Source organism: Sus scrofa, chromosome 18, assembly GCF_000003025.6.
Source record: "Sus scrofa isolate TJ Tabasco breed Duroc chromosome 18, Sscrofa11.1, whole genome shotgun sequence".
Lineage (NCBI taxonomy): Eukaryota > Metazoa > Chordata > Mammalia > Artiodactyla > Suidae > Sus > Sus scrofa.
In genome coordinates, this window is record NC_010460.4 from 40,149,774 (window position 1) to 40,174,963 (window position 25,190).

A 25,190-nucleotide genomic window follows, 5' to 3' on the forward strand; every position below is an offset into this window, starting at 1 on the left:
AAACAAATCCAAAGTAATTAATAAAATGGCAATAAGAACATATATAGCAATAATTACCTTAAGTGTCAATGGACTAAACGCCCCAACCAAAACACATAGACTGGCTGAATGGATACAAAAACAAGACCTATGCATATGCTGTCTTCAGGAGACCCACTTCACTTCTAGGGACACATACAAATTGAAAGTGAGAGAATGGAAGAAAATATTTCATGCAAATGGGGATCAAAAGAAAGCTGGAGTAGCAATACTCATATCAGACAAAATGGACTTTAAAGTGAAGAATATTTTCAGGGACAAAGAAGGACATTACATAATGATCAAAGGATCAATCCAAGAAGATGTTATAACAATTTTAAATATCTATGCACCCAACACAGGTTCACCACCATATATAAGGCAACTGCTATCAACCTTAAAAGGAGAAATTGACAATAACACAATCATAGTGGGGGACTTTAACACCCCAATTACAGCAATGGACACATCAACCCGACAGAAAATCAATCAGGAAACACAGGCCCTGAAGGAAGCATTAAACCAGATGGATTTCATAGATATTTATAGGACATTTCCTCCAAAAGCAACAGAATACACATTCTTCTCAAGTGCACATGGAACATTCTCTAAGATTCACCATATCCTGGGCTACAAATCCAACCTCAGTAACTTTAAGAAAATTGAAACCATATCAAGCATCTTTTCTGACCACAACACTATACGACTGGGTATCAACAACAAGAAAAAAACTGCAAAAAACACAACACGTGGAGACTCAACAACATGCTACTAAACAACCAATGGATCACTGAAGAAATCAAAGAGGAAATTAAAAAATACCTGGCAGCAAATGACAACAAAGATATGACACTCCAAAACCTATGGGGTGCAGCAAAACCCGTGCCAAGAGGAAAGTTTATAGCAATACAAGCCCACCTCAGGAAACAAGAAAAAGCCCAAGTAAACAAGCTAACTTTACATCTAAAGCAGCTCGAGAGAGAAGAACAGACAAGACCTAAAGTTAGGAGAAGGAAAGAAATCATAAAGATCAGAGCAGAAATCAATGAAATAGAAACAAGGAAAACCATAGAAAAGATCAAGGAAACGAAAAGCTGGTTCTTTGAAAAGATCAACAAAATTGATCAACCCCTAGCCAGACTTACCAAGCAAAAAAGAGAGAGGACTCTAATCAGTAAAATTCAAAATGAAAAAGGAGAAGTAACAACGGACACCACAGAAATACAAAGGATCCTAAGAGACTACTATATGCAACTATATGCCAATAAAATGGAAAACCTAGAAGGAATGGACAAATTCTTAGAAAACTACAATCTTCCAAGACTAAACCAAGACGAAATAGAAAAGATGAATGGACCCATCACAAGAACTGAAATGGAAACTGTGATTAAAAACCTTCCAACAAACAAAAGTCCAGGGCCAGATGGCTTCACAGGCAAATTCTATCAAACATTTAGAGAAGACCTAACACCTCTCCTTCTGAAACTACTTCCAAAAATTGCAGAAGAAGGGATATTCCCAAACTCAGTCTATGAGGCCACCATCACCCTGATACCAAAACCAGACAAAGACTCCACAAAAAAAGAAGACTACAGGCCAATGTCACTGATGAACATCCATGCAAAAATCCTCAACAAAACACTAGCAAACCGCATCCAACAATACATTAAAAGGATTGTACATCATGATCAAGTGGGATTGACCCCAGGGATGCAAGCGTTCTTCAATATCCGCAAATCCATCCGTGTGATACACCACATTCACAAACTGAAGAATCAAAACCATATGATCCTCTCAATAGACGCGGGAAAAGCCTTTGACAAAATCCAACACCCATTTCTGATAAAAACCCTTCAGAACGAGGGCATAATGGGAACCTACCTCAACATGATAAAGGCCATATACGACAAACCCACAGCAAACATCATTCTCAATGGTGAAAAGCTGAAAGAATTCCCACTGAGATCAGGAACAAGACAAGGATGTCCACTCTCGCCACTACTCTTCAACATAGTTCTGGAAGTCCTAGCCACAGCAATCAGAGAAGGAAAAGAAATAAAAGGAATCCAAATTGGAAAGGAAGAAGTCAAACTATTAGTCTTGGCAGATGACATGATACTATTGCTGGAGAATCCTACAGACTCTACCAGAAAACTGTTAGAGCTCATCCACGAATTTGGCAAAGTTGCAGGATACAAAATCAATACACAGAAATCGATAGCGTTTCTATATACTAACAATGAAAGAGCAGAAAAGGAAATTAGGGGATTTCCTAATGGATGCCATTTACCATCGCATCCAAAAGAATAAAATACCTAGGAGTAAACCTACCTAAAGAAACAAAAGACCTGTACTCTGAAAACTACAAGCCACTGATGAAAGAAATCAAAGATGACACAAATAGATGAAAGATATACCATGCTCGTGGATCGGAAGAGTTAATATTATCAAAATGACTATACTACCCAAGGCAATCCACAGATTCAACGCAATCCCTATCAAATTACCAAGGACATTTTTCACAGAACTTGAACAAAATATTTTAAAGTTTGTTTGGAAGCACAAAAGACCCAGAATAGCCAAAGACATCCTGAAAAAGAAAAATGGAGCTGGAGGAATCAGGTCCCCTGGACTTCAGACTATACTACAAAGCAACAGGCGTCAAAACTGCATGGTACTGGCACAAAGACAGACACATAGAGCAGTGGAACAGGATAGAAAGCCCAGAATTCAACCCATGCACTTACAGCCAACTCATCTATGACAAAGGAAGCAAGACTATACAATGGAGAAAGGACAGCCTGTTCAATAGTGGTGCTGGGAAAACCGGACAGCCACATGGAAAAGAATGAAATTAGAACACTCCCTAACACCACACACAAAAATATACTCCAAATGGATTAAAGACCTAGATCTAAGACCAGGCACTATCAAACTCCTAGAGGAAAACATAGGCCAAACACTCTCTGACATAAACGACAGCAACCTCTTCTCAGATCCACCTCTTAAGAGTATTGACAATAAAAAGAAAAATAAACAAATGGGACCTACTCAAACTTCAAAGTTTCTGCACAGCAAAGGAAACCCTAAACAACACAAAAAGACAACCCACAGAATGGGAGAAAATCTTTGCAAATGAATCGACTGGCAAGGGATTACTCTCCAAAATTTACAAACACCTTCTGCAGCTCCATACCAACAAAAAACAAACAACCCCATCCAAAAATGGGCAGAAGATCTAAACAGACAGTTCTCCAAAGAAGACATACAGATGGCCCAGAAACACATGAAAAGATGTTCAGTGTCACTCATTATTAGAGAAATGCAAATCAAAACCATGATGAGGTACCACCTTACACCAGCCAGAATGGCCATCATCCAAAAGTCTACAAACAATAAGTGCTGGAGAGGGTGTGGAGAAAAAGGAACCCTAGTACACTGTTGGTGGGATTGTAAATTGGTGCAACCACTGTGGAAAGCAGTATGGAGATTCCTCAGAAAACTAAACATAGAACTACCATTTGACCCAGCAATCCCACTCCTGGGCATCTATCCGGAGAAAACCACGACTCGCAAAGACACATGTACTCCAATGTTCATTGCAGCACTATTTACAATAGCCAAGACATCGAAACAACCTAAATGTCCATCGACAGAGGAGTGGATCAAGAAGATGTGGGACATATACACAATGGAATATTACTCAGCCATCAAAAAGAACAAAATACCAGCATTCTTAGCAACATGGATGGTCCTAGAAACTATCATGCTAAGTGAAGTTAGCCATACAATGAGACACCAACATCAAATGCTTTCACTGACATGTGGAATCTGAAAAAAGGACAGACGGAACTTCTTTGTAGAACAGATGCTGACTCACAGACATTGAAAAACTTATGGTCTCTGGAGGAGACAGTTTAGGGGGTGGGGGGATATGCTTGGGCTGTGGGATGGAAATCCTGTGAAATCAGATTGTTATGATCATTATACAACTTTAGATGTGATAAATTCATTTGAGTAATAAAAAAATGAAAAAATAAAATAAAAAAAATAAAACCGTGGTGTCAATTATTTTCTTATTTTCATCAACACATGCAAGTGAAAAAAAATTTTTTAAGTAAAAAAATTTACTATCAGACTTTGGATATAGAAATAGAAACACAAAACCTGCAAGGCGAATTTTTTTCAGAGTACCAGAAATCAACAAGAATCAAGGAGTCAAAGATACGTACGGTATTATTTTGATTATTAAGCATTTTCTCAATACTAGTATTCCAAGATAGTTAACATTGCCCTGGAGACTTTCCAGAGTATACATTTCATGGAAAGGAGAAATGAAAATTTGTATTTATAATATAACATGAAAGAAGAAAGTTGTATTCTAAAATACACCCTTACAATATTGGTAATTAAAATAGCTGCCAAAAGAAATGTTCAATATATTTTTTTTATCTCTTTTCCTTTGCATCTCATAATAGCAGCTCAGTGGAAATAACCATTTCAGCTTCCAAATGAAATAAATTTGGATGAATGGAGCCCAATGAATTGCCATTCTACCCTAGTACAAATGGAGAAAATAATATATTTAAACTAAGCAAAACAAAAACGCATAACGTCAGTCTCTATTCATTTCAGAACATCTGAAGTTCATCAATATAAATAACGCTTGTATTCATATCATAAACAAAGCATCAATATAATTTATGCTCTTTGGAAATTTAAAAATGTGAGATGGAAAAGCAGATGAATACTTTTAAACCAAAATTTGGAAGAAGTTTTAAATAATATTAGGAGATACTAGTATAATATTCTAAACATACAAACTTTTTAATATTAGTAGAAACTATGGATGGTTTCTCTAAATTTACTTTCAAAAGGCTTTTTCCAACTTAGATTTACAATATTCCCATTGTTCTTTGATAATATTTCTAAGAAGTTCTAAGATAAATATTAACAGTAATATTATATTGATGAATCACTATACATATTAAAGCATTCACAGTGGCATGAGGTGGGTGTCAGGTGACTTTTAGATTTGATCTTTACACTTGTCCCTAAATTTTTTGGCTTCATTAAAGGACTACTCTATGAACCTCCAGGCACAGAAGAAAATTTACTGATCTCTAAAAACCCCATGCTTTATTAAGCATCTGAAGACACCTTTTCCTTTCTGGAATGCCCTCTACCTAATAATCTCTTATCATTTCTCAAGATCCTTATATAAAATCTCTTATGGAGCCTCATTCCTTTGAACTCCAGTACCAGCTAAAGCATGCTTCTATAAGCACGTTAAGCATTCTTTTTTTGGGGGGGTGGGGGCAATGCCCATCGCATACGGAAATTCCTAGGCTAGGGGTCAAATCAGAGCTACAGCTGCCGGTATACACCACAGTCACAGCAACGCCAGATCCTTAACCCACTGAGCGAGGCCAGGGATGGAACCTGCATCCTTATGGATACTAGTAAGGTTCTCAACCCACTGAGCCATAACAGGAACTCCACATTAAGCATCCTATTATCAGTTCCCTAATTGTTTGTCTCTCCCTTTTATCCAGGAGCTCTACAATAGCCACTACAGTCTTTATATCTAATAAAGCCTGCTGAATGAAAAATGAACAAAGGTGCATGGTCTACCTAGGTGGAGTAGAGCAAGACTCTCACTTTCCTTGTTCTGAAGTTTTTTTTGTTTAATACAGTACAAGATCACATGTGCTTTCCTTTGGCATTTGTAAAACCAAAGGCTTTTTCAAGGCACAAGCCTTATTCCCAAATATGACAATTCTTTCATTATATCTGAAAGCAAAATAATCAAAATGGATAAGCAAAGAATTTTTAAATTTGAACTTATTAAATTCAATCACTCTTTCTAGCATGTTAAAATCTTTAAGGATATGGAAATGTCTGGTATATTAGTTATGCTTTCCATTTTCCAAAGGTCTATCTGAGGCAACATAAATTTGCTATTTGCAATTGCTTAGCTCTACTTGTGAAACCGAAAGGATATATTTACTCAGCATTCATTGCTAATTACCAATTTAATGGAGTACAGAATTCTAAGCTGAAAATCATTTCCTTCAGATCATAAGGAAAATTTTTCCATTGTTCTCTAGCATCTAATGATTTTGATGAAAAGTTAAATATCTTCTTGATTCATATACCTTGAGTAGATTGTTTTTTCCTTTCTAATCTTTGAGGATATGCTCTGGATATTAGTGCTCTAAAATTTCACAATAATACATCTAGATTTGCACATTTTTCTCATTCATTGTGCTAACATCAAACAGGCTCTTCCAATATCCACAGCTAAGACACTTCATTTTCTAGAAATCCTTGTCTGCAATGTTTTTCTCTCCATTTTCACACCCCCCGCCCCCGCAATTGCACCCCTGGTCTGATGGGCTTGTCATCAAAATCTGCAGTCCCTCTGAACTCTTGACATCAACATCTCATTCATTCTCTGACCACCATCTTTTTTTTGGTTCTTCTAGTTCACCTTCTCTATAGGTCCTACTAGTTCACTTTTCTTCAACCTTGTAATCCATTTCTTCAACCTTGTAACCTGTTAATTTTTCACCATGGGTCAGTTTTCTCTAATCATTATTTCTCTTAGCTTAGATTTGATAGTCCATTATTACAATCATTCTCATAAAAACATTTTATCTGCAAGTCTGTTTCAAAACCCCAGCCCTGACTTTAGTTGCTTGGATACTGATAAACAAATTACTGCCGGAGGAAATAATTTAAGAATGACTGGTTTCATCTTAAAATTCAAGATCTCAGGAGTTCCCGTCGTGGCGCAGTGGTTAACGAATCCGACTAGGAACCATGAGGTTGCGGGTTCGGTCCCTGCCCTTGTTCAGTGGGTTAACGATCCGGCGTTGCCGTGAGCTGTGGTGTAGGTTGCAGACGCGGCTCGGATCCCGCGTTGCTGTGGCTCTGGCGTAGGCCAGTGGCTACAGCTCCAATTCGACGCCTAGCCTGGGAACCTCCATATGCCGCGGGAGCGGCCCAAGAATTAGCAACAACAACAAAAAAGACAAAAAAAAAAAAAAAAAAAAAATTCAAGATCTCAGACTTCAAGTGGGAACTCAACATTGCCTTATTTTTTACGAGTTCGCATTCTTGTTCTCTAATACACCAATGTCATTCATACCTTCGTTTTTTTTTTTTTAATTTAGACATCATCCAAGCTCCCTTATCTTTTCATCAACGAATCCACAAAATCTCCCTGGACCTACATCTAATTCCTTCTGATACAGTAAAGTTACAAAGACCTGTCCTACAATTCTCCTCACTTTCCAGACTCTGCATCCCACCCCCTCTCTCCTCAGGGAATTCATTGTTTTGGGACTCCGGATCATCAGCCTCTCCCACTAACTCAATCATTTCAATTGATATTCACACATGTTCTAATTTAGCTCATCTAAAAAACAAAACAAAACCCTCAACTCCTTCCAGCTATATTTTACTTCTGAATTACTGGGTGTGGTTGTCCAATTCTTACTGAAAATGCTAGATACTAACTTATAACATTAGACACTATAAATTTATCCTTGGATTAAGCTACAGCTTAGACTGCACTGTTTGGGGCTCAGATAGAACTATATTTAGTAAGTTGAGTTTTTTCATTATTTTTAAAGCTCTATGAAATTTATTACTCACAAATTCTACTTACATTAGTATAACAATTGAAACTATAAAAAAAAGCTATAAAGGCATTATTCAAGAAGTTATCTTTGGGACGTTCAAAAAAGAAATTTCATCCTGAACTCAGCGTCAGTAAAGGCAATGCGTCTCCTAAACAACTGACTTGATTTGATCTTTTGAACATTCTGAAAATTATTTTTAGGCTGCTAGCACTTTATCCATTGTATGGTATATATTTCTGGGTATTAATCTTATTCCTTTTCTTTTCTGGCCATGGCCTCAACATATGGAAGGACCCAGAACATAGATCAAATCCATGCCACAGCAGCGATCCAGGCCACTGCAGCGACAATGCCAGGTCCTTAACCCACTGTGCTACAAGGCGACTCCCTTATTCTTATCTTTATTAATTTCCTGCTTTTATTTTTTCTCTCTGTTCCTTCAACTTTTACTTCCTCCTTTCATGTTCTGGAAACTTTTGTAATTTTATACATATATTTTTTAAATCCTTTAAGAAACAAGTGGAATAAGGCAAGGTACAAATAGATAACGGAGAGAAAAAGATAAAAATAGATATAGAAGAAAGATCAAGAAAACTATAGAGACAGAAAGTGGCAGGAAGAAGGAGAGAGAAAGAGGTAGCAGTTTTTGTTGTGTGAGGCAGTAAGTCACAGTGTGGATCTGGATCTTAAGAAAGTGGCATGGCAGGAATATATACATATTTAGGCAATAGCGTATGTCTTATGGGATCCCACCGTACTGAATCAGTGAAATTAATTCTATGTAGAAATATTTTATAACTCTTATTATAAAAATATTTGATCTCATAAAATGTGAACTTCTGGTTTTTAACAACTTATTGGGTATCATTGATATGCAAATATATATATATATATTTAATGTATATAACTTGATGAATTTGGACATATGCATACACATGTAAAACTATTACTACAACCAAGGTAATATACATATCCATTACTTGTCTTATTATTTTCTTTTTTTTTTTTTTTTTTTGTCTTTTGAGGGCCACACCCGCGGCATGTGGAGGTTCCCAGGCTAGTGGTCTAATCGGAGCTATTACTGCCAGCCTACGCCAGAGCCACAGCAATGCAGGATCTGAGAGGCATCTACGACCTGCACCACAGCTCATGGCAACACTGGATCCTTAACCCACTGACCAAAGCCAGGGATTGAACCTGCAACCTCATGGTTCTTAGTCGGATTTGTTAACCACTGAGCTACAATAGGAACTCCCAACAAGCTATCTTGAAAAAATTATTGTAATAATCAATTCAAAGTTGTGACAAATGCACAAATTATTTTCAATTTAGGTCTGTGGAAATCATTTTTAGAAATTTCGCTAGAGTATTTTTCCTAAATACTTTTATCTTTAATTTTTTTTTTTTTAGAATTCAATAATAAACTCTTAATTTCACTGAATCATTACTCTACTTTCTGAAATTAAAAACCTATTCATCTACCCAGATAATGTGACTGGATATCTGAGACAATGAGCTTAATTCACTTTTCTTTTGTCTGCTCTGGCTGATCTATACCAAACTGAACTGAAATTACCATATAGCACACTTCAAGACTGGCTGATTATCAAGAAAGTTTTAAAACCCACAGAAAATACCATGCAAGGGAGTTCCCATTGTGGCACAGTGGTTAACGAATCCGACTAGGAACCATGAGGTTGCAGGTTCGATCCCTGGCCTTGCTCAGTGGGTTAAGGATCCAGTGTTGCTGTGAGCTGTGGTGTAATTCGCAGACGTGGCTCGTATCTGGCTTGCTGTGGCTGCGGTGCAGGCTGGCAGCTGTATCTCTGATTAGCCCCTTAGCCTGGGAACCTCCATATGCCGAGGTTGCGGCCCTAAAAAAACGAAAGACAAAAAAAAAAAAAAAAGAAGAAAATACCATGCAAGGTCTAAGGACAACTTTATATGATTTATGTAGCATTTGACTATTTACTAGGGAAACAATACGGGTTCTTTCGTAGGGCTTTTCTGTCCATTGAGATTTCTAGACTAAAGGCTGTGTGCCTTTCATAAAAAAGAAGAATGTCATAGATTGGACACAAATTACTTCACTTCTTTCTTGGAGATATATATATATATACACTCTAATAGAGCAGAGAGGAGCACCAATATTTGTCTCAGTTCCAGAAAACTGTACTTTCTTCATATCTACTTCCCTTCATCTCCAAGGGTATTTCCTAGGTTGAATTCTAGGTGTCACTGAAGCCAAAAAACCATCAGGGAAGTGTAATAACTGCCCTTCAGGTTTCAGTTTATACAGTTCATTTGGTTCCTTATTTAAAAGATTCTGTCGTATTCCATTGTTTAGTCTGTTTGCTCACACTATAGCTGTGCCAAGGCATTCATTGCCACATATTAAGATGAATGTGAATAAATCAGTTATACACCTGGATATTTGGTGAAATTTAGATAACGATAAAATAATCGTGGGCAACAGCAATGTTCGAAGAGTTACTTTATCTAAAAAGCAACAAATATTATGCACTAGAACATAAATATCCCCATTTGCACAAAGAATAACTTTTTGCCTTTTTAAAATGTCCTCAATTGCAGATTCATCATACAGTATCATCAACTGAAATCAAACAGATGTGTACAATTTCCCAAAGAAATGTTGGCAACAATATTTTAGTAAAACTAAGAACAGTTTAACAAAGAGAGATATTTGAAAAGAAAATGATTCCATCATCTGACTGAAGATTAAAGCTAATCAAAACAAAATGGTGCCAATGTAAAGAAAACTACAATCATTACCAATCACAAAAAACCACAAAAAAGTACAGAAATCTCTTGTTTTCTCAGAATTATCTTTGATTTTTGATTTTTGTCTTATTCTATAATTTCTAGTTATATCCAAGTCTATTTCACCAGTCACCAATCTACATATTCCAGAAACTGCTACAATTTTAACCACAGAAACAGCATCATAGTTTCTAAAATAAGGATGTATATATGTTCCTCCGGTTAACATCTTCATTTTTCAAAAATAATTACTTATTTTACTATATATTCTAATTATAAAATAAATAACCAACTAAAACTGCAAATGCATAAAATAGAAAGTGAAAACCCACTGTAAAAATCACAGAGATTTTAAAAATTGGAGTGTACTAGGACTTTATACATACATATGTGCGTGTGTGTGCATGTGTGTGTGTGTGTATACACACATATTCATTCCTTTAATACCCTTAGTGTACCTAAAATTTGTTTTTAAAAAACTTCCTTTCTTAATAGTTTGATTTATATCTAAGAAAGTGTATAAAATTCAGTGAGCTTAGTAGCTTCATTATCTATATACATCAGAAGTCACTTTCAGAGTGAATAGTTTCAAGTATTATCACATGAAGCAACCAAATCAATAAAGCATATTTAAATCTGAAATTCAAACTTGACTATACAATTACTACTTTTCATTCTATTGAAATTAGTCTCAGTAAAAGTTATTCACTTTCATCTTTGCCAGTGTCAAAAAAGAGGATATAAGAATATATACACACACAAAAATTAACTCTAGCTTCTAGTAATTCCTAAAACCTAGTTCACCATATACTTATCTCAAAAGATTTTACAATGTTTAAAATTCATGTCTCAAACTCTCCTCATCCCCCAAACCAAAGCTACATATCTCTAATAAAATAGGATCTGATTTTCCTAATATAATGGCTCTTCAATATTTACCAAACATCACCCCGGCAGAAATCCTTGATGTGGCAATGGTCTGCGATACAATGTTCTTAATAGAAATTTTCAAAAGCAATAATACCATGGTTTTACTTACGAGAGGTTTTGGAAGCAAGAAGAGTAACTCGGGAACCTCCTAAGAAGCGAAAGCCCATTACATTCACCTGATCATCTTCTGACTGACTAGCAAAGCCTACAAGGAAAAGAAAATCACCTTATATAACCACAAGGCTAAACACAATGAAATAGGAAGCTTAGTTGACAATGAGTATTTTGGGGGTCACTATTCATGTTTCAAGCCCACGTATGAACTATATTATATTAACTGATTTCCACAGTTATCTCCAATTGCTAAAATTTCTGCCCCACAAGAACATAGTGAAATCATTTCATTTCCTTTTTTCTACTAACTCATTCTAGGTCTGAGGCAGGAATTGCACAAGATGAACCTAGAGCTTTGTTACACCAGAAAGCAAGGAAACTGTCAGTGACTAGTAGAGCTGATGAAAATTACGAGGGAAACTGAAGAGACTGCTGCTGGTCAGAGATGAAAATATTTGAGTATCGAAAAACACAATAACAGCAATAGAATAAAATATCAAATATATTTAAAGGCATGTATTCATATTGATACTAAAGACAAAATAAAAAAGCCAAATATTCACTATTGAAGGACCCTAGAGAATCATCTCATTATTTTAAAAATCAATAATAGAGACAAAGAACCAATCACTTACCTTGATGATCCTACTTAAATTGTACCACATTATTTACAATAGTAAATAAGAGAAAGGTTCTCTGTGTAGAAATATTATAGCTAAAAATTAAAGAAATCTTGAAAGAATAGAATACCAACATTTTTCAACTTCCAATAAATTAATGAATCTTAGCATTGACTATCAATAGCTATTACAACCACAAAAAAAGACACAGATATTATGTACCCTCCTCTGAAAGTATATATCACCATTCATAGAGTAGTGTGGCCAAAACAATCAGTCTTGACTCTATTAGATCTAGATGCAATTTACATGAAAAGAGAAAATATTAAACAAAATCACAGAGATATAGGAGTTCCCATTGTGGCACAGTGGAAATGAATCCAACTACTAACCATGATGTTGTGGGTTTGATCCCTGGCCTCACTCAGTGGGTTGGAGATCCAGCGTTGCCGTGAGCTGTGGTGTAGGTCACAGACACAGCTCGGATCCCACATTGCTGTGGCTGTGGTATAGGCCAGCAGCTGTAGCTCTGATTGGACCCCTAGCCTAGGAACCCCCATATGCTGTTGGTGAGGCCCTAAGATAAAAAATTTTTTTTTAAAAGTCACAGAGATATAATTAGAAAAATTCAGAGTATGGGAACTCACAGGAAAAATAATTTTCAACTCTTCAACAAATAAACTACAAATTAAAAAGGAGATAACCTAGAGAAGGAGATACCAAAATTCATATAAAAAATTACAATAAGTGAAGCGTAATTGAATCCTGACTCAAAAAAAAGAAAGTAAATAAATAAAAATTACATTGGAGAACTTTACCCTGGACCAAGATTGAAAAACTGGGGCCAAATTTACCCTCCCATCTTAAACAACTAAAAAATGGAATAAAATATATGAAATATTTTTTAAGACACTGAAAATCAGAAAACAAACAACAATCATCTCTGACAAACAAGAAACAAATAAAGTGATTCATATGATTGCCCCAGCTTACCACTTAGAGAAAATTTTCAAACCATAACACAGGGAGGGGGAGCCCAGGAGCTACCCAGCATTCTCCTCAAGTCAAGGAGATAGAGTTGGGAATCTAGGAAGGTCAACGTGGCAAAAACTCCCAAGGCAGAGAGAGGAGAGAGCTATGGAGAAAGAATTCTGGAGACCTGCAAAGTCCCCTTTGAGTACTCAGCGAAATACTAATCAGTATATGACGCTGAGGAAACCATGAAAGACTGGGAAAGAACCAGCCAAAAAAGATTACAAGGAATAATCCATAAGCCCATACAAGGCCAGGGATAATCCCTATTCTCAGGGGCCAGAATATAAACCATCATAATTCAAAAGGCACCAGGTAAAACACATAGAAGAGTTTGGCTTCAGTAGTAGGTAAAGTTTGCTCCAAAATGCTCCTATCCCACTTAACAAAGCTTCAAAGTACCACCTAAAAGGATCAAGCTTTTTCAAGTGACTTAAATGTGTCCCGGGGGAAAAAAGCTCAAAAATATTTATACGAAAACTAAAATACTCAATACACAACTAGATAAAATTCAGAGGTTCTGAGCCTCAATCAGTAATTACAGGACATAAAAAGAGAAAAGAGATTATAATTCATTAACAAAAATAAAAATCAAAACTAACTCAGAAATGACACAGATGATAAAATTAGTAGCAAAAGGTATTAAAACAGCTATTATATTATAAATGTTCAAATGAGCTATATTACATTGAAACAGAAGATTTTTTTTAAAAAGAGAGAGACTCAAATCAAACTTTGAGAGAAGACAATTATAGTCTCTGAGATACAAAATACAACACACCAAGTGGGATTATGAACACATTACACACTGCAGAAGAAAATAACTTGAATGTATAGCAAGGGAAACAATGCAAAATAAAGCACAAAGAAAAAATAAAAATTAAAAAAACAGGAGTTCCCGTCGTGGCTCAGTGGTTAACGAATCCAACTAGGAACCATGAGGTTGCAGGTTCGATCCCTGGCCTTGCTCAGTGGGTTGAGGATCCAGCGTTGCCGTGAGCTGTGGTGTAGGTCGTAGATGCAGCTCAGATCCCGCGTTGCTGTGGCTCTGGCATAGGCCAGCAGCAACAGCTCCAACTGGACCCCTAGCCTAGGAACCTCCATGTGCCACGGGAGTGGCCCCAGAAAAGGCAAAAAGACAAAAAAAAAAAAAAAAAAAAAAAAAAAAAAGAGCATCATTAAGCTCTGGGACAACCTCAAGTGAGAAATACAGATATAATTAGAGTCCTTAAAAATAAAGGAGTTCCCATTGCAACTCGGTGGTAACAAACTAGTATCCATAAGGATGCAGGTTCCATCCCTGGCTGGCCCCACTCAGTGAGTTAAGGATTTGGCATTGCCAAGAGTTGTGGTGTAGGTTTCAGACATGGCTCAGGTCCCACGTTGCTGTGGCTATGGAATACACTGGCAGCTGCAGCTCTGATTCGACCCCTAGCCTGGGAACTTCCATATGCCATAGGTGCAGCCCTAAAAAGACAAAAAATAAATATTAAAGAATAAAAAAGGAGTGGAGACACAAAAAAATACTTGGAAAAATAATGGCCAAAATATTTGCACATTGAATAAAAATTATAATCCATGGATCAAAATATGTTAGCAAAGACCAAGCAAAGGAAAATAAAAATACAAACCTAAAAAAATTACACCAAAATTGAATCGTTTAAAGAAAAACATCTTAAAAGCAACAAGAGAAAAAAGATATATTACATATAGAGGCCTATATTGACAGCCAGAAAACAAGTGGAACAATATCTTAAGAGTAATGAAAGAAAAACATTGTCAATCTCCAATTCTTTACTAGTGAAAATAACTTTCTAAAAGTGGTGGGAAAAAATCCATTTTCAAACATACGAAAGCTGAAAGAATTCAACATTCATATATCTGCACTAGAAGAAGTGTTAGAGAAGTATTTCAGGTAAAAGGAAAATGATACCAGATGGGATGAAGAGCAGTGGAAAAGGTAACCCCGTGAGTAAATGTATAAAGTTATTGTATTAATTATTAAAATGTCTTAAAGAAGATAATTACATCTTAAAACAAAATTCATAACAATATAGTACAAGGTTTATATCTAATATGTGTAGATATAAAATATAAGACAAAACTAGCATAGAGGCTGGTAGGGGAGAAATGGAAAGATATTATCATATGATTCTTAAACTATTTTGAGGCACTATACTACCATGTAAAGATAGACTGTGATAAGTTAGAGATATATATTGTATAATGCATTTGTGCATTTTTGACAGGGAAACAGTGCCCTCGAGGGGCCAAAAAAATATTCACAGGGATCAAAAAAATCTTACTCATTTTATCTCTAAAAACAAGAGAATATGTATTCATATAGAATATAAACAGATATAAAAGACAACTGCAGTACTGAAAAGGTGTGGAGGTGCTATTAAGAAAGAAATGTCTAGGAGTCCCCGTCGTGGCGCAGTGGTTAACGAATCCGACTAGGAGCCATGAGGTTGTGGGTTCGATCCCTGCCCTTGCTCAGTGGGTTAACGATCCGGCGTTGCCGTGAGCTGTGGTGTAGGTTGCAGACGCGGCTCGGATCCCGCGTTGCTGTGGCTCTGGCGTAGGCCGGTGGCTACAGCTCCGATTGGACCCCTAGCCTGGGAACCTCCATATGCCGCGGGAGCGGCCCAAGAAATAGCAACAACAACAACAACAACAAAGACAAAAAGACAAAAAAAAAAAAGAAAGAAATGTCTAAAAAGTCTTTTAGGGGGAGCAATAATAAAAGAAAGGTTGGGAAACACTGCCTTAAACTTTAGAGAAGCAACAAAATTAACACTAGGTGGTAGAGTAAATACGATGACAAAGTAGATAAAATAGAATCACAAAATATACTCAATTGAAAAGAATGCAGGAAAAAAACAGACAAGGCAAATAAAAAACAAAGCACAAGATGTAGATTTAAAACCAACCCTATCAATAATCGCATTAAAATAAATAGTCTAAACACCACAATTAAAAGACAGATACTACTGGATTGCATTTAAAAAGCCAAAACTCAACTGTATACTACCTATAAGAAATCTACTTTAAATATAAAGATGTAAACAGAAGTAAAAGAAGGATAATATATATGTATACCATTGTAATACTAGGGCAAAATAAAGTGGGAATAGCAATATTAATATCATAAAAGTAGATTTTAGAACAAAGAATATTAACATTCTTTGTTAATATTTCATAATAATCAAGAGAACATTATAATCCTAAACATTTATGCACCTAAAACAGAGCTTTAAACTAAATGAAGCAAAAACTTCAGATATGCAAAAAGAGAAATAGACAAATTATAGTTGAAGAGTTCAACGACCTACTCTTAAAAATTGACACATATAGACAGAAAATCAGTAAGGATATAGAAGACTTAAAACACTATCAGAAAACTTATCTTAATTGACATTTATGTACACTCCCATCCTACAACAGCAGAAAATCCACTATTTTCAAGCAAAGACAGTCCTAGCTTGGAGTCATTAAATAAGTCTCAATAAATTTAATAGGATTCAAGTCATATAAAGTACATTCTCCTACCACAGGGAAATCGAATTCCAAGTCAATAACAAATGTTCTATGGAAAATCACCACGGGTTTGGAAACTATATACCAAACTTCTAAATAACACTAAGGTCAAAAAAGAAATCAAAGAAAAAAATTAAAAAGTGTTTTATACTGAATGAAAATTAAAAGCACAACATTTCATAATTTGTAGGATACAGCTAAAGCATCATTAGAGGAAATTCTGTAGGATTAACCAACTACATTAAAAAGAAGGATGGTCTCTGCTTTTGCATTAAGAAACTAGAAAAAAAAAAAGAAAAGAAAATTAAACCCAAAGTAAGCAGAAGAAAGGAGAGTCAGAGTAATTAAAAGGAACAGAAAACAAAAAATAAAAAGTGGAAATGAATGAAACCAAAAGCTGGTTCTTCAAAAAGAGGTAAAATAGATAAACTCCTAGTCAACAGATTGGGGCAGGGTAGGGGTAGGGGATGGTGGAGGAGAAGAAGACACAAATTACTAATATCAGTAACAAATGAGCTGTCATCACTACAGATTCCACAGATACTAAAAAATACTATCAACAACCTTATGCCAATAAATTCAACAATTCAGATGAAATGCACGTTCCCTGAAAGACAAAAAGTAGCAAGGTCTGCTCAATAAGAAATAGATACCGTGCATCTTCCTGTATCTTTTCTTTTTTTTTTTTTAGCTCCATCTGTAGCATGTGGAAGTTCCTGGGCCAGGGATCAAACCCATACAGCAGCTGCAGCCTGCACCACAGCTGTAGCAACACCCGATCCCTTAACCCATTGTGCCACAGAGGAAATTCCAGTTCTATATCTTTTGAAGAGATTAAATTTATACTTTAAATATCTAATCTCCTGGGATAGACCATGATAGAAAATAACATTTAAAAAGAATGTGTGTTTATATATACACACACATATGACTTAGTCACTTTGCTATACAGCAGAAATTGGCGCAACTTTGTAAATCAACTATACTTTAATTTAAAAAACTTTAAAAATTAAAATAACTATATAGCTTTAAAGCTACCCCATTCAGAAAACTCTTGGTCTGGAAAACTTTCCTGATAAATTCTTCCAAATATTTAAGCAATAATACCAATTCTATACACACTTCAAAAAAAATAGAAGAGAGGTAAATATTTCCCAACTCATTCCATAAATTACACATTAAAGAAACATAATTGTAAGGAAGCAGAATTACAGATCAATGTCCCTTATAAACACAGATGTAGAAATTATAAACTAAAATTTAGCAAATTAAATCCAACAGTATGGTGAAAGGATTCATGTATTCATCATGTATTCATGTATTCATCACGATCAAGTGTAATTTATATCAAGAATGCACAATTAGGTTAATATTCCAAAATTAGTCAATGTAATCCACCTGTTAACACAACAAAGAATAAAATTATGTAAAATATCTCAACTGATGTGAAAAAAGCACTGGGAAAAATCAAATATTCATTCCTAATAAAACACTCAGCAAACCTCATATAAAAGAGAACAGCCTCAATCTGGAAAAGGAAATCTACAAAATACTTACAACTAAAACATACTTAATGCTAAAAGACTGAATGTCCGCTCTCACCATTTCTATTCAACATTGTCCCAGAGGTTCTAGCCAAGGTAAAAAGCAAGCCAAAAGTAAACAAACAGAATCTTCACATTGGAAAGGAAAAGTGAAACTGTTTTCACTTGCAGATGACATGATCATCTATGCAGAAAATCTGATTAAATCTACTCAAAAAAGCCAGTAGAACCAATAAGCGATATAACAATTCTGCATGATACAAGAGCAATATATTAAAAACCAATTGTATTCCTATGTACTAGAAAAGAACAATCTGAAACTGAAATAAAACAATACAATTTGCAATCACATCAAAATATATTACATACTCAGAAATAAATCTGACAGATTTGTAAGACCCGTAAATTGAAAAGTACAAAATCTTAGTGAGAAAAAATAAAAAAGCCCTAAATAAACAAAGGTCTCCAAGTTCATCTTAAGAAACTGGGATAAGTGGAGCAAATTTTACCATGTTCAATATTGTTAAAATATTTCTCTCCAAATTTATCTATAGAATACATGTAATCCCAATTCCAATCAAAATCCCAACAGACATTTTGTTAAAATTTTTTATTAAAGAATAGTTGATTTACAACGTTGTGCAAATTTCTGCTGTGTAACAAAGTAACTCAGTTATACATACATATATGCATTCTTTTTTATATTCTTTTTTTTTTTTTTTTTGTCTTTTTGCCATTTCTTGGGCCGCTCCCGCGGCATATGGAGGTTCCCAGGCTAGGGGTCGAATCGGAGCTGTAGCCACCGGCCTACGCCAGAGCCACAGCAACGCGGGATCCGAGTCGTGTCTGCAACCTACACCACAGCTCACGGCAACGCCGGATCGTTAACCCACTGAGCAAGGGCAGGGACCGAACCCGCAACCTCATGGTTCCTAGTTGGATTCGTTAACCACTGCACCACGACAGGAACTCCCCCTTTTTTATATTCTTTTCCATCATGGTCTATCCCAAGAGACTGGATATCATCCCCTGTGCTATACAGTAGGACCTTGTTGTTTATCCATTCTAAACATAATAATTTGCATCTGCTAACCCCAAACTCCCAGTCCATCCCCTCTCCCTTCCCAGGCTCCCTTGACAACCACAAGTCTGTTCTCTATGTCCTGCCAAGCCTTTTTTTAAATTGATAAGCTGATTCTGATTCATGCAAAAATGCAAATGATCTAGAACATTCAAGACAACTTTGAAAAAAAAGAATAAAGTTGGAAAAATTGCACTACCTGACTTCTAGACTTACATAGAGTAATTAAGACACTATGGCATTGGTATATAGCAATATTGATGGGCAAAGACAAATAGATGAATGGAACATACTGAACAGAAATATATATATATATGTATATACACACACATGCTGATGATTTACATAGACATATGAAGAATAGTCATGATTTTCAACAACTTTGCAAAGGCAATTCAGTGGAAAAGGACAGTCTTTTCAGATGTAGTGCTGGAACATTAGATACTCATATCCAAACACATGAATTTTATCCATATCTCATACCATGTATATCAATTTGAAATGGATAAGAGCCCTAAAAGTAAAATGTAAAACTACAAAACTTCTAGGGAAAAAAAAAAACACTCAAAAGTCTTGTAACCTTGAGTTAGGCAAAAATTTCTTAGATATAATATTAAAATCATGATCGAGGAGTTGCCATTGTGGCTCAGTGGGCTAAAGACCTGACTAGAATCCATGAGGACACAGGTTTGATCCCGGGCCCCATTCAGTGGATTAAGGATCTGGCGTTGTTGTGAGCTGTGGTATAGGTCACAGATGCAGCTCAGATCTAGCATCGCTGTGACTGTGGTGTAGGCTGGAAACTGCAGATCTAAATCCAACCCCCCTAGCCTGGGAACTTCCATATTCTAAAGGTGTGGCACTAAAAAGAGAATGAATAAATAAATAAACGAACGAATAAATAAAGTCATGATTCATAAAAGAAAAAAAATGATAAATTGGTCTTTATCAAGATTAAAAATTTCTGCTCTCCCAAAAAGAAGGAAAGAATGTTAAAAGAATGAAGACATGCCATAGACTGGGAGAAAATATTTGTAAATCACATAATCTGATAAAGGGGTGAAAGAAGATAGACGAAAAACAGCACATACTGAGTAATTCCATTTTATGGAATTCTAGAAAGGGCAAACTAATCTGTAATGACAGGAAACCAGTGGTTGCCTGGGGATAGGCTGAAAAGGATCCCAAAGGGGCACAAAGAAGCTTTTTGGAGTGATGGATATTTTTAGCATCATGAGTGCAGAAATGCAAATCGCCCATTTGTTTCACAGGTATATACCATCATCAAAACTTATACTTTATATATGACTACATAACTTATACTTTATATATGACTACATAACTTATACCCCAATAAAGTTGTTTTTTCTAAAAACAAAAAAATACATGCTGAAGCTGTACTTGAGAACTAAAGAATATACTAAAATGTATCAGAAGAAAATACATGTAAATATTTTAAAATCTTAAAATAGAGATCATTCTAAGCACAACATGAAAACTTAAATTTTACTACCTAAATATATAAATCTTATGTTAAAAGAATACAAGTAGTTAGTAAAAAATTACAAAATTTCTATGCTAACAAATACTTTAATAATGCAAATTTTAAAAGGCAATGTCAGAGTTCCCATTGTGACTCAACGGTTAATGAACCCAACTAGCATCCATGAGGACATGGGTTGGATTGCTGGCCTTGCTCAGTGGGTTAAGGATCGGGCATTGCTATGGGCTGCAGTGTAGGTTACAGAGGTGGCTTGGATCTGGCATTGCTGTGCCTGTGGCATAGGCCCAATGGCTACAGCTCTGATTCAACCCCTAGCCTGGAAACATCCATATGCCATGGCTGCGGCCCTAAAAAATAAAATAAAATAAAAAAGACTTGTCATTTTTCACCTAACCATATCAAAAATCTTAAAAGATTAAAATCCAGCTGCTATCCTGGGTTAGAACTCTGATGCTGGGCTTGTAACCTGATGCAATTATTCTGGAAATAACTTTGGCATTTGAATAAAGTTTTCAAGTGTATTTATTCTTTAACTCAGTCATTTGTCTTCAAGTAATTTCTTCAAAGAGAAACAGAGAAGTACAAAAAAGTGAAGTGCACGGCACTTCCAAACAAGAGAACATTACGCTAACAATAAAATAAAATACAAAATAAAATACAAATTCAGTGACAAGGAAAGATACCCATATATTTTGAGTCTTTTAGGATTAAATGACTACTACAGTAGCATGCTATTTAAGTAAATATTACTTAAATGCTATATTAAATGCTATATTTAAGTAAATATTTTGTGTGAAATTATTGGTATCATGGCATACAATGAATGTCAGCTAATTTGACACCTATTCTCAAACCCCTTTTCCCCAGCCCATCTGCATTGGTTCTCAGGCCCTAGAAGAGGCCACGTGACACTACTATGGCTATTAGACCTAACTAGAAATTTCCTAAGAACTTTATGGAAATATGCATTTCTGATGAAAGTTAGAGTTGGAGTTCCCGTCGTGGCACAGTGGTTAACGAATCCGACTAGGAACCATGAGGTTGTGGGTTCGGTCCCTGCCCTTGCTCAGTGGGCTAACAATCCGGCGTTGCCGTGAGCTGTGGTGTAGGTTGTGGATGCGGCTCGGATCCTGCGTTGCTGTGGCTCTGGCGTAGGCCGGTGGCTACAGCTCCGATTCGACCCCTAGCCTGGGAACCTCCATATGCCGTGGGAGTGGCCCAGGAAATAGCAAAAAGACAAAAAAAAAAAAAAAAAAAGAAAGTTGGAGTCATTGTTATAGCTATCTCTTTCCCCTACCACCTGCCTTGTAGTCAGCTATGATGACTTAAGCCAAAGCAGCTACCTTATTGCCATGGAATAAATCAACACACTAGAGAATACACACTGCAAAGAAAGAAAAAAGCTAGGTCCTTGAAAACATTTACAAACCACTGTACCAGCTTCCACTGACCACTTCTATACCTCTCTTTATTTTAGACTTTATTTATTTTTTTGTGTATTTTATCTCAAATAAAAAATATATATAACATATATAACACACACATATATATGAATAAATATATTGTTATATATGTTATATGCTGTATATATGTTATATATTATGTTATATTGTATATATTATATGCTATGTTATATGCTATATGTTACTGTTATATAATCTTATGTATGTATCTTTGTGTATATATATATCTTGTGTATACATATCATATATACATATATATCTTATATACACATATAACATATATATCATATATATATACACATATATATCTTACTACATATATCATATATATTATAACACACATATATATCTTAATATATATATCTTGCTTAAGTCACATTTAGCCAAAACACCTGACAGTTATTTACATATACATATGTAAATAAATATTTTCTATATAGCCATTAAGCATAGTAAATCTTTTTATAATTATAATATTCTCAACTGGCCAGGATTTGCAGCACTAGACACCTCCATTCAAATAATGATGATTGGATTAACATGTTTGGCCCTATAGGAACTCAATTTCACATTATATTTCAAAGCTTTAAAACTATTCTTACCCTTTGACTTAGTAATTCCACTTTCAGTAATTTATCAAAAAAATAATAAATTTAGAGAAGTATTCTCTAATATATTTTACAATATTAATAAACTAAAAACAACATAAATGTTGAAAAATATAATGCTGGCCAAATGATTTTATAGTATAGTTTTAAGACAGCATAGTATCATTAAAATCATAAAACAAAAAATCTAATTATATAGAAATATGTCTCACAACAATATGCAAAACTATAATTCTTTGAGGAACGAAATGCTTAGAAAAAATATTTTTTAAAAAAATAGGAAAGGAAGTTCCCTTGTGGCACAGCGTATTAAGGATCTGGTTTTGCCGCAGCTGTGGCTCAGGTTGCAACTATAGCAGGGGTTCAATCCCTGGCCCAGTAACTTTCAATGTTGTTTTAAAAAAAAAAAAAAAATCTGGAGTTCCCGTCATGGCACAGTGGAAACAAATCCGACTAGGAACGATGAGGTTGCAGGTTCAACCCATGGCTTCACTCAGTGGGTTAAGGATCTGGTGTTGCCAAGAGCTGTGGTGTAGGTCCCAGATGTGGCTCGGATCTGGCACTGCTGTGGCTGTAGCATAGCCCAGCAGCTGTAGCTCTGATTCGACCCCTAGCCTGGGAACCTCCATATGCCACAGGTGCGGCCCTCAAAAGACAAAAGACAAAAAAAAAAAAAAAAAAAAAAAGTAAATAAAAAATAAAAAAGGAGGAAAATTAATGAAACCTAAGTAGATATTGTTGGATGATAGAATTACCAGTAACTTTCATTTTTTTTTCTTTTTGGTTATCCATTTCTAAATTTCATATTTCTATTGTAATGAGAAAAATTAAAATTATTTTTAAAATATACAAAAAAATAAACAAATAGGAAGAGACTAGATTCAAGGTAGTTTTATTTCTTCTCTATGAAGATCATTAATTAAAAAATAGATTTGCAACAGCAACTTTAACATCAGCATATAAAAGTCACATATACCATGAGTGAAATGTAATCACAAAAAGTGAAAAAGTACTAAGAGTACTTATTTTAAACAATTACAGGATTCCAGCATGAACCCAAATCTGAGAATTCAAAAAGAGAACACACTATATTACATAAACTGAATCTTAGAGTAAATTTTTAAAAATATGTCATTGTCAATTTTTAAAAATTTTCCATTTCTAAAGTAAGAAGCAAATATATGCTGATGAGCCTAAGATACATCAAAATAATTTAACCCAAAATCAGGACAGAAATGGATGAGCTATCTAAACTTTCCTCAGTACTTCCTGTCCAATCCATTGCTTACAGAGATGACCTCTCAGGTCAAAAACTTGCATTTTTTGTTCAATCTCTATGGGTCTCAGCTATCCACAATAAAGATCGACCACTCAGAAGCAAGAGTCTTAAACATTTTTCAAAGGAATCAATAAATTTAGTGTGCAACATATAATTTCTAACTCGATTGTCAGGATAGTATAGGAGACCCAAGGAATTAGTTTGTTTGTATATTATAAAGGTAATGAGTTTTTTTACCTTTTTCATAATCCAAATTTGTTATAAGAAAACTGACTAAGAAGAAAGGGAAGGAAGAGAATAAGAAACCTCAAAGTACAAAACTATTTGCTAACCACACACACACATATTCACTCCAGTTCAAACTAAGGAATATACTAATTAGTAATGAAGAGCATCTTGGAGATTTTTGATAGTTATATATAAATAAAGCTTTTTAAAAACATTTCAAATTAATGGAGAATAAATTTGAAGCACTTCAAGTAGTTAATAACACAAAAGTTGACTTACCATAAATTTCTATACCTGGCAGGAAATATTTTGTATGCTAGCTCCTATCCATTAATGCAAGGGTGAAGATGCATCTTATAGTCAACAGTGCCGATTTTTACAGAGAGATTTAAAGGGGTTGATTTAATTCCCCAATTTTTTTTAATTCCCCCTTGTCGCCAAGAAAGTTAATAGATGTAACACATTAGAAACCCTGGCAACTAAAGATGTTTATCCAATCAATGCTTCTCTCTTTTCTAAGCTACTCACCAAAACAAAACAAAACGAAAACCAGGAAAACCAGCACCTGGAGAAAGTCACACCTTCACAAATTACCTCAAATGTTCACTGTGATATTTAACCTTTATACACGAAGACTCTTCTAAAGGATCAGAGCCAGAGAATGAGCCTTGCCCCTCTCCAGCTGCTGGAGGCAGCAGAACCACAAAGGGCATTTAATTAGGAGTTTACTTTTCAGGGGCATGAGAACATACTTTTAAAAGGTATTTCTCCAAAAACCTGCAGTGAAGATGAATAATAA

At 35.2% G+C, this 25,190-nt stretch overlaps 1 protein-coding gene across 12 annotated transcripts in view; it reads right to left on the reverse strand.

Moving 5' to 3' along the window:
- The window catches only part of BBS9 (Bardet-Biedl syndrome 9), a 730,525-nt gene that overhangs the window by 486,054 nt on the left and 219,281 nt on the right, over positions 1–25,190 (reverse strand). For all 12 annotated transcript variants that reach the window (XM_021079336.1, XM_021079333.1, XM_021079330.1 and 9 more), the window contains one exon: positions 11,488–11,583. In XM_021079336.1, coding sequence (XP_020934995.1) covers positions 11,488–11,583 — 96 coding nt within the window. The remainder of the gene's footprint in view (positions 1–11,487; positions 11,584–25,190) is intronic.